Source organism: Temnothorax curvispinosus, unplaced genomic scaffold, assembly GCF_003070985.1.
Source record: "Temnothorax curvispinosus isolate PA1 unplaced genomic scaffold, ASM307098v1 QBEX01013818.1, whole genome shotgun sequence".
NCBI lineage: Eukaryota > Metazoa > Arthropoda > Insecta > Hymenoptera > Formicidae > Temnothorax > Temnothorax curvispinosus.
Genome location: NW_020223598.1, coordinates 125744 through 138059, shown reverse-complemented (window position 1 = coordinate 138059; position 12316 = coordinate 125744). Strand labels below are relative to the sequence as shown.

Here is a 12316-nt window from a genome sequence, read left to right as displayed (position 1 = left end):
GCATATCGACGGCGGTCGATACGAGGACGAGTCTAGGGACTCTACCACGCCCAATCGCAACCGTCTGCGCGCCGCGCCGCGTGTGCGCAGTGCGCCCAGCGCCGAGTGCGCGCCGTCTCGCTCCCTCGTCCGCGCTCCGCGCGCGCCGCGCGTAGGCAGACGCGCCGTGTCCTTCTCCGCATCGCTACGCAAAGGAGAGCGAGCGCGCCGGCTCCCGCTCCCCCCACCACTTAACCTCTCATCCGTCGCGGGTACCTCGCGCCTCGCGCCTCGCCGCCGGAGGCCGGAGCGGCAAGCGGCACGCCAGTCAGTCGGTTTTTGTCCATCGTGCGGTGCGGTGCGCGGCGACTTGACGCCGCGAGGGAGCGACTGAACGGTAGATTTTACGCAATTTTTACGCGATCGGGCACGCACAGTGAAACGAAAATCCGTTTGTCAAGCGAACGTTCGTACATTCGTCCGGTGATCTCGTGCCGCGACGACGCCCGCGACCCGTGTCGGGCGCGCATTCCCGATTCGGAAGGAAGGAAGGAAGACACAAGTCGCGTTTCTCGCTCCATCTCTTTCTCACCGCGGGAACGGGGGGAGGGGGGAGGAAGAAGCGCACCTCGTGGGCCCGTGCGGCGGATCGTGGCCGCGAGAGACCGGAGGCGCGCGGTCGGCCATTGTGCTCTCTCTCGTCGTGTCGCCGATACGACCGCGCGTTATCTGTCACCCTCTGACTCCCCGGAGTGCCCAGTGTCGGCTTATAACGGGTGAACCTGCGAGAGGGACGTGTTACGCGCGCCGCAGCTCGCCGCCGGCTATCCACTGTCGGAGCTACGTCGCCGCCGACTGAGTCGTCGTCGTTATCGTCATCCTCATCGTTATCATCGGCATCACATCGTCGTCGTCTATCGGCGCCTTCGTCCGCGGTCAGCCAGCGCTAGAGGTAAGTCAGAGGCAGACAAAGACGAAAACGTCGAGTCGGCTCGTTTTCACGCTCCGCTCCGTTGCGTCGTCCGGCGTTTCGCGCGGAGCGGAGCGGAGCGAGACGCGAGAGAGACTCTGTCGGTAACGACGTCCCTCCCCTCCTTCTCTCCTCCTTTCCTCCTCCTTCGACATCCTCGCCTCTTTCTTCTCTCGCGCGGATGACACGATCCCGTTCTGGCTCGTCGCCGGCTCGCGTCTCTGCTCCCCCTGCTTAACTCCGAATCGCGGAGAGTCCAGGTGCCTCTTCGGTAGTTCGTATACGTTCCTCGCGGGAGCCAGCGTGACAGATCCCGTGCCGGCGGCGGCGTCTGCAAGAGGTGAGGCACGAGGGGAGGGGGCGGGGGCGGACGAGAAGGGAACGAGCGCCTGACGTTTCGATCTCGGCGAGCGCGCTCCCGCGTTTCCCGCGACGCCACGCATTCACGCACGCACGCACCGGAGCGCGGAGGCACGACCCCCCCAAGTTCACGGCTGTCGCGGACAGGTGCCATGCCCGTCTCGGAGCAGCGAGAAACGCGGAGTTTCTTGTCGCGTGTTTTGATCCTTCGCGAACGCTCGAGCTTCGCTCTTTTATCCCAAATGTTATAATAATATACGTATTATTAACTTCAGCTTTTACATCGCCAAGAAATGGACTTGGTTTATAATTTTCCTTCACGCACTCGTATCCATTCATTCATCCCGATTGTTGTCTCCCAAAGTCGCGTGTAAGCTCGTTGTATTATTAGGGTAAACTCGGGTATGATGGCCATACAGAAAAGATGGCCCATGGCTGTAATTTCTCCAATAATGGCTAAACAGTGCATTTTTGTAGTCATTCTCAAAGATAATCAATATTTACAGTAGTTTATGTGCGTACACTTCGAAATAACAATATTGTGAATATTATATCATATTTTTACTTTCGACTGCCTGCAAAGTTTTTTCATGTGTTCGCTAAAAGCTGCTATAACATTAAATAAATTATAGTTAAGCTGCCGTAATCAACGTTACACACATAATTAAGCTATGTAAATTGTAATTTGACCTATAATTTGTATTTCTATTTTTCACTATTTATTTAAAAATACTATGGTTATCTTTTCTGCTATGGCCATCTTTTCCTTAAAAGTCAGATAAGATGGCCAATGCATACGTTGTAATACTTTGATAATATAAAATTTATATTAAGTGTTTTCTTCTTAATTTCGATAGTTTTACGTACTTTAAGCTTCAGTGAAGGAATATACCAAACACTGTTAAAATATAACAAAAATAAATGTATGTTTATTGCATTTTAAAAAACTATGGCCATCTTACCCGAGTTTACCCTATCCAAATACGCGAAAACATCTCGTTCACGTCCACATTGATACTCGGTAACAGCTCACGCAGCAAATTTGTCTGTTATGATTTCTGTCGTAGCGATTCGACGCTTAAACGCGAAAGACACTCGTTGAACTTACTATCTCGATAATCGTTTCCGCGGAACCTATCCTACGCGTAAAGTGTCCCGGAACACTTGGCTGTTATTCTTTTAATCTTCGACTTCTCTTTGACCAATTTAACGTTCTTTTCCTTGGCGAAGACACCGCAGGAAGTAATTATTTTTCTTCTCAAACTCTCTGTTTAACTTACATGTAAACAAGCTAAATTTTAAGTTTGCCTGAAGTTAATTGAAAAGCCCTTCTTCTGTTTATTTTCTCATCTTGAGCTTTAGAAGTCCCCTAATCGTTAATTAATTCAATCGTTGATTACCAGATCCCTCGATATACCGTAGCCGGGAAAACGTTGATTCCGGTGAATCGGCTGGGGAAACCTCAGGCGGCAGGAACACGTGCTCGATAAACACTTATCCCGCTTGGGGCTTGAACTTTTCGGTTTCAGAGGGGTTTTAAAGGTGCGTGCTCGCGCGCGTTTCTTCTTCTATTTGCCGCCGACGAGGGCAAATAGGAGGACGGTATTAAACCATCGTTGTCGTCGTTAGACGCGATTGCCCGAGTGTTTGCTCCGCAAAGAGAGAATCCGGTCGGGCCTTTAGACCGCGCGCGAGAGAGTCGGATATTTCGTCGGTTGATAGCTTTATTATCGGTAGACACGCGATTAATAATTCGTCGTCTCTCCACCGCGTCCACCGTTTATCTGTTCGACCACTACCGCCGAGCGCAAATTCGCGTATTAATTCGCATTGAGACGCAACAGTCAACACGGAGGCGTGTTAGATATTCAATGCGCTCGGGTTTTCGAATATTTATCGAGTTTACGCAAGGTAGGATACACTGTTGAATTTGCAGCGTCAATATACTCAATTTGAGTCATTTTAACCATTTTTGTAGGTCACTGCGCCCACTCAGTATGTCACTAATTTAACTGAAACAATGTTAATTTAACTAAGCCATTGGAATTAAAATAATATTGTTTTGTGTTAAAATAACAAATTTCGACACACATGCTAGTTAAAAATGACAAAACGTTATTTAACTCCAGGTTTAAATTTTATCTTTTAATACTTAACAGTGCATATCTATGACTTGCAATATAAATTTACATAAAATGTAAATTATTAAAATATATTTGAAGTAGCAGTAAAAGACCAAGTAATTATCGGTAAATTTTTTTTTCTTCTAAATCTTATATATAGTATCGAAAAAGATACGTGAATCGGGAACATCTCTATGGAAATTTTCGCATTTCCTTTCTTCGGTTCCCGAGAGCATTGTTATCTCGCGCGGAAGACGAACATCCAATTTAAATAGGAACCCCAAAGGTTTTCTCCGGGGAAACGTTTTGGATTTCCTCGCTTTCGCCGCATATATAGCTAAACGTTAAACATAACCACGGGCAATGGCATTCTTCGTCAATTCGACACGCAACAAACGTGACGCTGTCAACGCGCGGGAGCAAGGCGAGGGCGGGAAGACTTGGCAATAAATTAGCGCGAAAATTCGGCTTTTGTCCGGCGAGAGGGAACGGCAAACAGAGAGAGAGAGAGAGAGAGAGAGAGAGAAAGAGAAAGCGAGCGTCAGGGTCGTCGAACGAAGCTTCCCGGGCGACGAAGGTATATACTTGTATGCGCTATATGTGCCTCGTTGACGCGACCAGCGCATGACATGCCGGTAGCACACAGTGAGACTTGCAATATTCATTTACATCCCAAAGTCTGCCCGTCGTCGCCGCTGCCGCGAGTCCGTACTCCGTAGTACGGAAAAGCGTACTACGTCCTTCCGCGCGCACGTGCCTGGGGGCCGGCCGGGGTGGTTGTCGGGGGTCGAAGTGCTTACTCTCCACTGCAAACGTTAACACGTCGTCGGAACGCGATGAATAAATATGAAGTAAATCCTGCCTCTCGAGCCCACTTCAGACACGGCGTGTAACTCCTCGTCGACGTAACTACCGGCTCTCCTTGTGCAACGCGCGAGGTAGGAGAGAAATTTATTTGCCGAATCGAGATTAGACCTGCGCAACCGTTTGACTTTCCTCCGCAAACGGAAAAAATGCCGGACAGGCCACCGGTAAAGCCGTTTAATAACTATAATTTGCATTATTTGCGACTTTAATTATGTCATGTATTTTATACGCCTGATTGCTTCTCGTAACAGAGTTTTTGCCTTGTTAATTAACGCTCATTAAATATAAAATAACTAGATTTTACGTATACGCGGTCTTTCATTCCTCAATGAGAGAAAGATTCCGTACCGTTATTCTGCTCAATGGGGCCTGCGTGACGACGCGGATATGTTACGTATGTATAAGGTATCGCACGTACCGCAAAACCCGTTGAACCGCAATCGCGTCGGACGCCCTAGACGAACCACAGACGAGGAAACATTCTTTCGACTTGTCACGTACGTCGCAAATTGCCGTCGGGTAGGTATCCTTTACCTACCGCTAAAACCATCGTGAGTGTCGTGACACGCGTAATATACCGTCCGGTGAAGTCACCCCATAATGAGGTCCGCGCGTCGAACGGCGCGGGCGGATTGCAAATTACGGGCTGGAATATGAGATTGAGGCACGGAATTCGAAACTTCCGCGTGACATGACGCGGCCGATCGAAATTGAACGCAGCCGCGGAATATCGCAGTGCGAAATCCGATACTCCTTTCTAGGTATCGCTAACTAACTAATATCGAAAGGTAGAATATCAATGTCAAAGGTATCCGTTACCGTATAAATACCGTGTCTCGATATCGACGGAGCATCCCTATAACTCTCTATCCCCCATTCCACGTGACTCACGTGGAATAAAACGAACGGATTCGGAACTTTCACCGACGCAAATTTTTAGCGTGATTAAAAACAATTACGAGGCACAACAATAAAGCAGTTTCATCATTTACATTCTGATTTTCGAGCTCCGATTAATTTCGCGACGCGTAATGCACTTTTGGCGATATTTTCAGGACACGCGAATTGAACGTGGACGTGCCACGGGAAACGAAAGGATTGCTATTTTAATTATGCTCCTCTCGCGTATAACGAGATCGAAACACAATGCGCTGCGCGCTCGGTCGACCGTTGTCGCTCGCATCGGAGCGTGCAACTTTCGTCTAGCTTAAACTAATTTCGCAACGCTCGTTATACGTCGAGCATTTGTCAGCCGAAAATAAAGCAAGCTCTGCATCCTGCGTAATAGTGGCGCATCCAAGGCTGTTTTATTATTATATTCGGACACTCTTTCTTCTAACAATGCACGCGAAAACGCGACTAATGTTCTTTCACGTCGTTTCATTTTCACCTGAAAAATCTCGCGATTTTACATCTTTTTTTTCTTAATTATAGTTACCGCGAACTAAATGCACATTATATTATTAAATTAACGTAGATATGTATAAAGAATTGAAGAAATAAGGGCAGGTTTAGGTTGAACAAATGTAAGTTATTTTTAATGAAACCGGAGCACTTATTGTGCTCGAAAGTTTGACCACTCTTTCGTGTATGAATATGATTAATGCGAGATGTTGCAACGGCGGCTTAAAGCGCTGGCAATTTCCCTTTTTCTCTCCCGCACGTGTGTACGACTGTAGTCTCTCTCTCTCTCGGATAAATTTTCAAGAACCCGAGCCGACAATCTATCTTGCTGAAAGCCGCGCTAAAAATTCCGGAAAAACTCATCTCCCGCGCTGCGTTGCAAATTATCCCGGGCCGCGTTTGAGACGAAAGTGAGCCAAGGTGATCCATAATCCGGGACGTGGATAAAAGGGCGGACGGATATTGAAATATCGCGTGGGTTAAGGGCCGATTGTAAAAAGGCACTCGCGCTCCAATTTGGAGCTCGCCCGATCGTAAACGTTTATTATTATCGTCTTTCTGCGGAGAGAACGCACGGCGTTCCTTCCTGTCGGCCAATAGCCATTTGCGCTGATACGACGGAATTGGCTTTTCCATCCCCTTCGGGCTCGCTCTTTCTCTCCCTCTTTCTCGCGCACATACACACGTACATCGTGCATCCGTATACGTACACGATATCATACACACGTACAGATGAGCATACGTGCACATGGTGTCTCGGGTCAACTATATACACTTACTTCTTTGACTTCACGTGGTCAATTTCGAGGGAATCTTTTTTGATTGAAGATTTGACGAGACGTCGTTTTATTGCTTCTTAAAATTTTTCAATACCTCAAGGATCAAACGTTAAAGTGAGTTTGACTTTGAATTGTCCGAAAAGCTACAATTTAGCTTTTAAGAGACTTTTCGCTCTCAGTCGTTCGTAATTTAAAATTGAGCTTCCTTCTCGACGTCCACGTGAAGGGAATTTCAATTCGAAATCGGCCGAAAAACCCGTCGGTCGTCAAAAAAGAGAGCACGATCGATCTGAGACACCATATACGCGTGGACGCGCCCGCGTTACAACGCGCCTATGATACCGTCCAGTCACGTATAAACTGCATTTACCGATTGACACAATGCGAACGCCTTTAATGCATATCAACGTCAGCGGCGATGTATTGTTCCGTCGCGTCGTTATTGGCAATTTCTATTTCACCGTACAACGCATATATCGCGGCCGGCGATCGGCGAAGGGGAATCGTGCACGCGAGCTTGGCGGCGGATTCGCCTCGTTCTCGGTTTCAGCTCTCGAGGATTTCAAAGGCGGGCGACTCGTCTCTCCCTTTTTTACCCTCTTCACCTTCCTGTTTTTTTCCCCTCACGTTGAATCGCGTTCGCGGTCATCGTGGCATTTAAATTAATTCATGCCGATGTACGAGACGGTTCGACGCGTGTTTTGCGCCGAACTGTCCCGTCATACGCGCGATCGCGAACTTGGTTCTCTCCTCCACTTGACGTCGCGCTAACGATGACGGAGTTTGTAAAAGGAGATGGAATTATATTAGTCGTGCGAAATATAGAATACGCTAGGCGTTCTTCAGGCGGAGGAGCAAATATTAGCGGTGAAATGGAATTAATGTTTGAAAAGGCAATTAAACGAAATTGAACGCGCTGTGAATTGAACGGCCCCGAGAGGGAATGCGATAGCAATTAATAGCGGGGATACTCTGTTAGCGTGCTCGGGAATCCAGACGCGCTCGACACACGTTGCGCGCCGTTGCTTCGTTCGTGTCGTCAATTTACAGTCGCGTATCTCTCGCACAATGGTATGAAAACCGCGTCGCATTCCAGAGCGCGCCGGGACGGTGCATCGCAAATGGTTAACACTCCTCGCCACATTCAGAAACACCTCTTTTCGCCCCAACCATATTTCCTCGAGAAAAAATTCTATGCGGGACGTGCTTTCGAGAGAAAGCGCGACGCGCCACAAGCGCATCTCGCATGCCGTTTATTTCTGTGATATAACGATGTGATTTATAATAATATACGTGAAAATATGTTTTAAAGAATACAAATATAAATAATTAAACATTTAAAATAGCGTATTTATATAATAAAAATAACGGTAAATAATAGCATACATTTTATATAAATAGGAATGTAGCTAAAGTAACGTATACCACGCAAATGTGCTCATATTCAACGTGATGTATCATATATTGCGAATAACAATTTGCAATTATTTGTGGTTTACGTTAAAGTGAGAATATAATTTGAAAGATCGCTCTTTACGGTCAGTCATTACCGTTAAAAGCTTCAATTTCGACGCGCCGCGTTTCTCCAGCGTTCGTCTATATAGCTTCGAGCGATCCGTTACGCAGAATTAATCGAGTCGGCTTCCGACGAGACGGGCGCGATATCGGGAAAATTAAAAGAAAAGAGCGTCTCGCCGGCCAGAGTCCGCTCCGCGCGCTCGGGAGAGGATAATTGGAAAAGGGCGCCGCGAGTTCAATTTGCGGCGGGCAGGGAATCCATCTAATTCCACCGGTTTTCTAATCCCTCTTCCCCCCGCGCGTTTCCGCGGTTACTCGGAATTTATATTTCCGCGGTTGTACGCAGGCGAGTCGCATTATTAATTAAAAGCTTCGACCGGATATGAATACGGATGGAAATAACGCGCATTCCGCGGCTCTTATTAGATTACCGTCGGCTGTCGCCGTCAACGCGGCACGTTAGTGTTACGTCGTTATCTTTATCTCTCCATTCCTCTTATCCTTCGTCTCCTTCTCCTCTTCGATGCACCTGTCCGATGCATCGGCCATTCATGCATACGCACATGTGTGCCAGCGACGACGAACGAGCTCACACGATATCCGATTTTTAGACTTTGAGAAAATATTTATGAAGAAAATATGGGGGATTCGTATGCTGTTATATGACATATCCCGTTGGTGCGTTTGCTTTAAAATGCTAATGAGAGAGCTATCAGTGTGATGGGATATATATGTAAAATCAGCTAACGTGTCGCTTTTTGTCGTTGTCTTAATGTCTTTCGTATGTAAAGTAATATTTTGGAAGCAAACCATGTATGAGAAGAATTTGTTATTTCTAAAATAACAGTAATCATAATGGATAATTAATACTGCATTAATTTGTATGAATTTAAATTTGGTGAATGCTAAGGAATGTCGATGAGTGATCATATAATAAATAGAGAAACCTTCTTAAGGCGGATCCAGATTAAGCTAACAAGGACGCACGATCACGAACGAACATGAATATTTTCCTTAATGACAATGAAAACTGACAATGGAACGTATTCAGTTATTCAGTAGCTTGTTCGTTTGCATTCTCCACTCAATCTGAATCCGGCTTCTCGCATACCTGGCTTCATTAGTCAGGTTCCAAAGTCCAGATATTTTCACAGTGTATAAAGACAAGCCAAATTCGCGATTGTTTTTTTCAGGATGCGCGTGCACGGGAGCGAGTCCGCGAGGCGGTGCGCGCGAGTAACGCGCCGGTGAACGCGCGAAGAAATGAAATGCGCGGGGAGGAGAGCCATTAGGAATCCGCCGTTCTCGACGAATGTCATTCACCCTGCGTGTGCACCGTAAGAAGAAGAAAAAAAAGGAGAAAAAAAAGAGAAGAAGAAGAAGAAGAAGAAGCATCGCCGCGGAAGAAGATCGAGCGAAGTGAGTGAATTTGCCCGCACGCGAGATTTCGGTACATCCATAATTCGTCGTCGCTCGAATCTCCGGGGTTTCTCGTCGGAGATCGGCCATCCGTTAACGCGCATTTTGTCGGCTGACCCCTCGCCCCGTCCGTTCTGCCAGCGTCAGAAGAGTGAAAGGCAAGCACTTCGCTACACGCGGCGCCTCTCTCGAGGCGCATCCCGCGCGGTCTCGCGCGTTATTTTCGCGAGGTCACGCTGAAGCACGCGCGCTCCGCGGAGTCTTCCTTCGTCCATTAACGTCTCGATGTACAGTGCGCTACTTTATATATATATATATATTCCACAAAGGATAGCCTTGTCGCGTGACGTCTCCCCTAACGCACGCGAATTTAAGTGTAAGTTCAAGTCACGTCGCTATACTCTCACTTTTGACCGAGTAATCTCTCGATCGACCGTTCTTTCTCACTCGCCGTAGGACGATTCTGACTGGGCTGTGGATAGAGACGATAAATTCTGTCTGAATGACCGTAATGAAAGAGCACGCTTGTCAATGCTCTCGCGAAACGCGCCTTCGTCGTCTTCGTCGGGGAAAGGATTGATGGAAGGTTCGATTGAGGAAGTGTCCGACGAGTGTTCGTGGAGGATCGACGCGATCGTTAATCGTGGCTTGGACAGCGAGAATGATCGCGGAGAATTCGCCGGTGACAAGAGTGTCGATTATGCGACGAGCGACGCGGACGAGCTTGAGCGTCGAGCTCTCTAATTCCGTCGAATTCGGAGATTTGGTGGAGATCCACTGAGATCAATCTACGAATGGTGATAAAGCTTCTTCCGTAACGCACGCACATTACTCGTGGCGTTGATTTTGCCTATTAAGATAGAAGAGGTTCTAGACTGATGAAATTATCCACCGACTAATAAAATCCGGCGATTTTCACCGTTCGCTCAACGCGATGCGATCTAGTTTTTCTCAATCTTGGCACAGCAACGTCGCCTTGCACCGGGATTACTTATTCTAATTAGTCTAATTGCGAGCGAGAACGATTTCGAAATTACTCGCCAGCTTTCGCGCAAATTCATCTAAGAGCAGACGCTGTTTTTCCTTCAAGGAAAACTACCGAGGCAAGGAGGCTGCGCCGATCGCAAGAACGCGCTGATCCCTATTCCGAGGCGTTTCTCTCCCGGGAGTCGAATCGGATCCCAAATGAGTCCAGCCTGTCGATCGATCGAACGGACAACCGTTTGACGCAGCATCGAGGTTTCCTGGGTCGCGGTGGTTCCGTATCGAGACACGTATCGGAGAAGATACGCGGATCCGCGCTCGTCGATCCTCGGGAAAAGGGGACCGTTCGTGGACCGCGGTGGTGCCCGCAGGAGAACGCAGATGGGAGTTTGTCTGATAGGAGTTCCATCAACCTCGTGTGACAAGAATCGAACGTATTCCCCGCGATCGACTTCACGACCGCCGCCGCGTCCCCCGCCGACATCGCCGTCGACCACGAAGCCTCTTCTTCTTCTCCCACCCGATTCGGTCGCGCAAATCCGATCAAGCTGGAATTGATGGAGTTGGAGAACATCGTGGCGAACACCGTGTACCTGAAAGCGAGAGAAGGTGAGTCTCGCTTTGTGTTGCCATTTTCTTTCAGATTTTACGTTTATATATTTATCCGCGAGAATTATCGATTGTACATAGCACGCTGAATAATTAAGAACGGCATACAGAATAATTAAACGAATAGGTGATTGCGATGAAAACATTCGTGCGGTTTTTATAGAAATATATTTACGATAATGATTTTTTATGACGTATTAATTAATACTTCAAATTTTATTATTTTCATCCCTTTTAAGAGCGGCGAGGTGATCACAGGAAACTGAGGAAATTCACGCGATAGCAAGGATTGTTTTATGATGTGTAATAATTGCGCGCCGGTTATAACACGTGTCAAGAACAGTTATTGAGTTTGGTCGATTAGCGCGCGCTGAATGTACAATTCTGGACATTGTGTATCTACTACGTATAATGGCCTTCCCGGAACAACCCTATAACAGAGCTTTCATTACCGAGAGTTCGGCCGGGCGACATTTATTACGCGCGTAAAGTCGCCCCGCAGTTTTAGCCGCGAGATTGAACGGTTCGAGTTTAACGCGCAATATGCAGTCGCAATCGTTACTTTCGCGTTTAATGCGTTTCGAATTGCCGTCATCGAGAAAATTAAGGCCATTAGGCGCGTACTTTTTTTTGCGACACGCGCGATTCGGGATAAATATTTCCGCAAACCCGTGATTACGAATGGTGATTACGTTCTCGAGGGGATTCAGTCGTCATTTACGGCTGAGGAGAATAAAAAAAATTCTCCTCTCTTTAGAATTTTTCTCGCGTTACACGAGACTTACGTCAATTTTTAAAACGCTGTATAGATCACGGGAGGCGATAAAGCAACACGTTAAAAACTTGGGCGTTAAATATTTTTTTACGCATTACATTTAATTTAAATCTTTTTTATCGATAAGAGAGATTTGTCGGAGACATTTATAACTAATAAAATGGCGGCGAATTTGCATCTGTCATTATACATGTATATATATCTAGACACGTGTTGGATCGAGGAGTACTTATTGGAGTGAACGCGTTAAAGCATTTATGATGGCTTGTTGTAGGTGTCCGTATTTTAATGCGCGCGTAAAACGATCGTGATGCTCGCGCCGACAGTTTAAGCGCCGTAACGCGAGCGATAGATCGAAGCAAAAAATCTTTACGACGAGAGGATCCTCTTTTTCTTTTCGCTCGGCCCGACGGGTGTTTTAGCACGCCTATCGTCATAGGCGCCGGTAAAACGCGAAATAAAATAAACAATCGTTCTTTCGCCTTATCCTCGGAATTTTGATTTACATTAGCCGGACATTTCAAGTTTA

General features: G+C 47.0%; 1 protein-coding gene across 2 annotated transcripts in view; it reads left to right on the top strand.

The window, feature by feature from the left end:
• LOC112464010 (G protein-coupled receptor kinase 5) overlaps window positions 1-12316 on the top strand; it is a 44927-nt gene that overhangs the window by 20029 nt on the left and 12582 nt on the right. The window contains exons 1-3 of one of the 2 annotated variants that reach the window (XM_025030769.1): window positions 298-931; window positions 9194-9419; window positions 10510-11012. In XM_025030769.1, coding sequence (XP_024886537.1) covers window positions 10961-11012 — 52 coding nt within the window. In that variant the 5' untranslated portion in view covers window positions 298-931; window positions 9194-9419; window positions 10510-10960. Of the gene's footprint in view, window positions 1-297; window positions 932-9193; window positions 9420-10509; window positions 11013-12316 lie in introns of those variants that run through there. The other variant, XM_025030770.1, reaches the window with a different exon arrangement.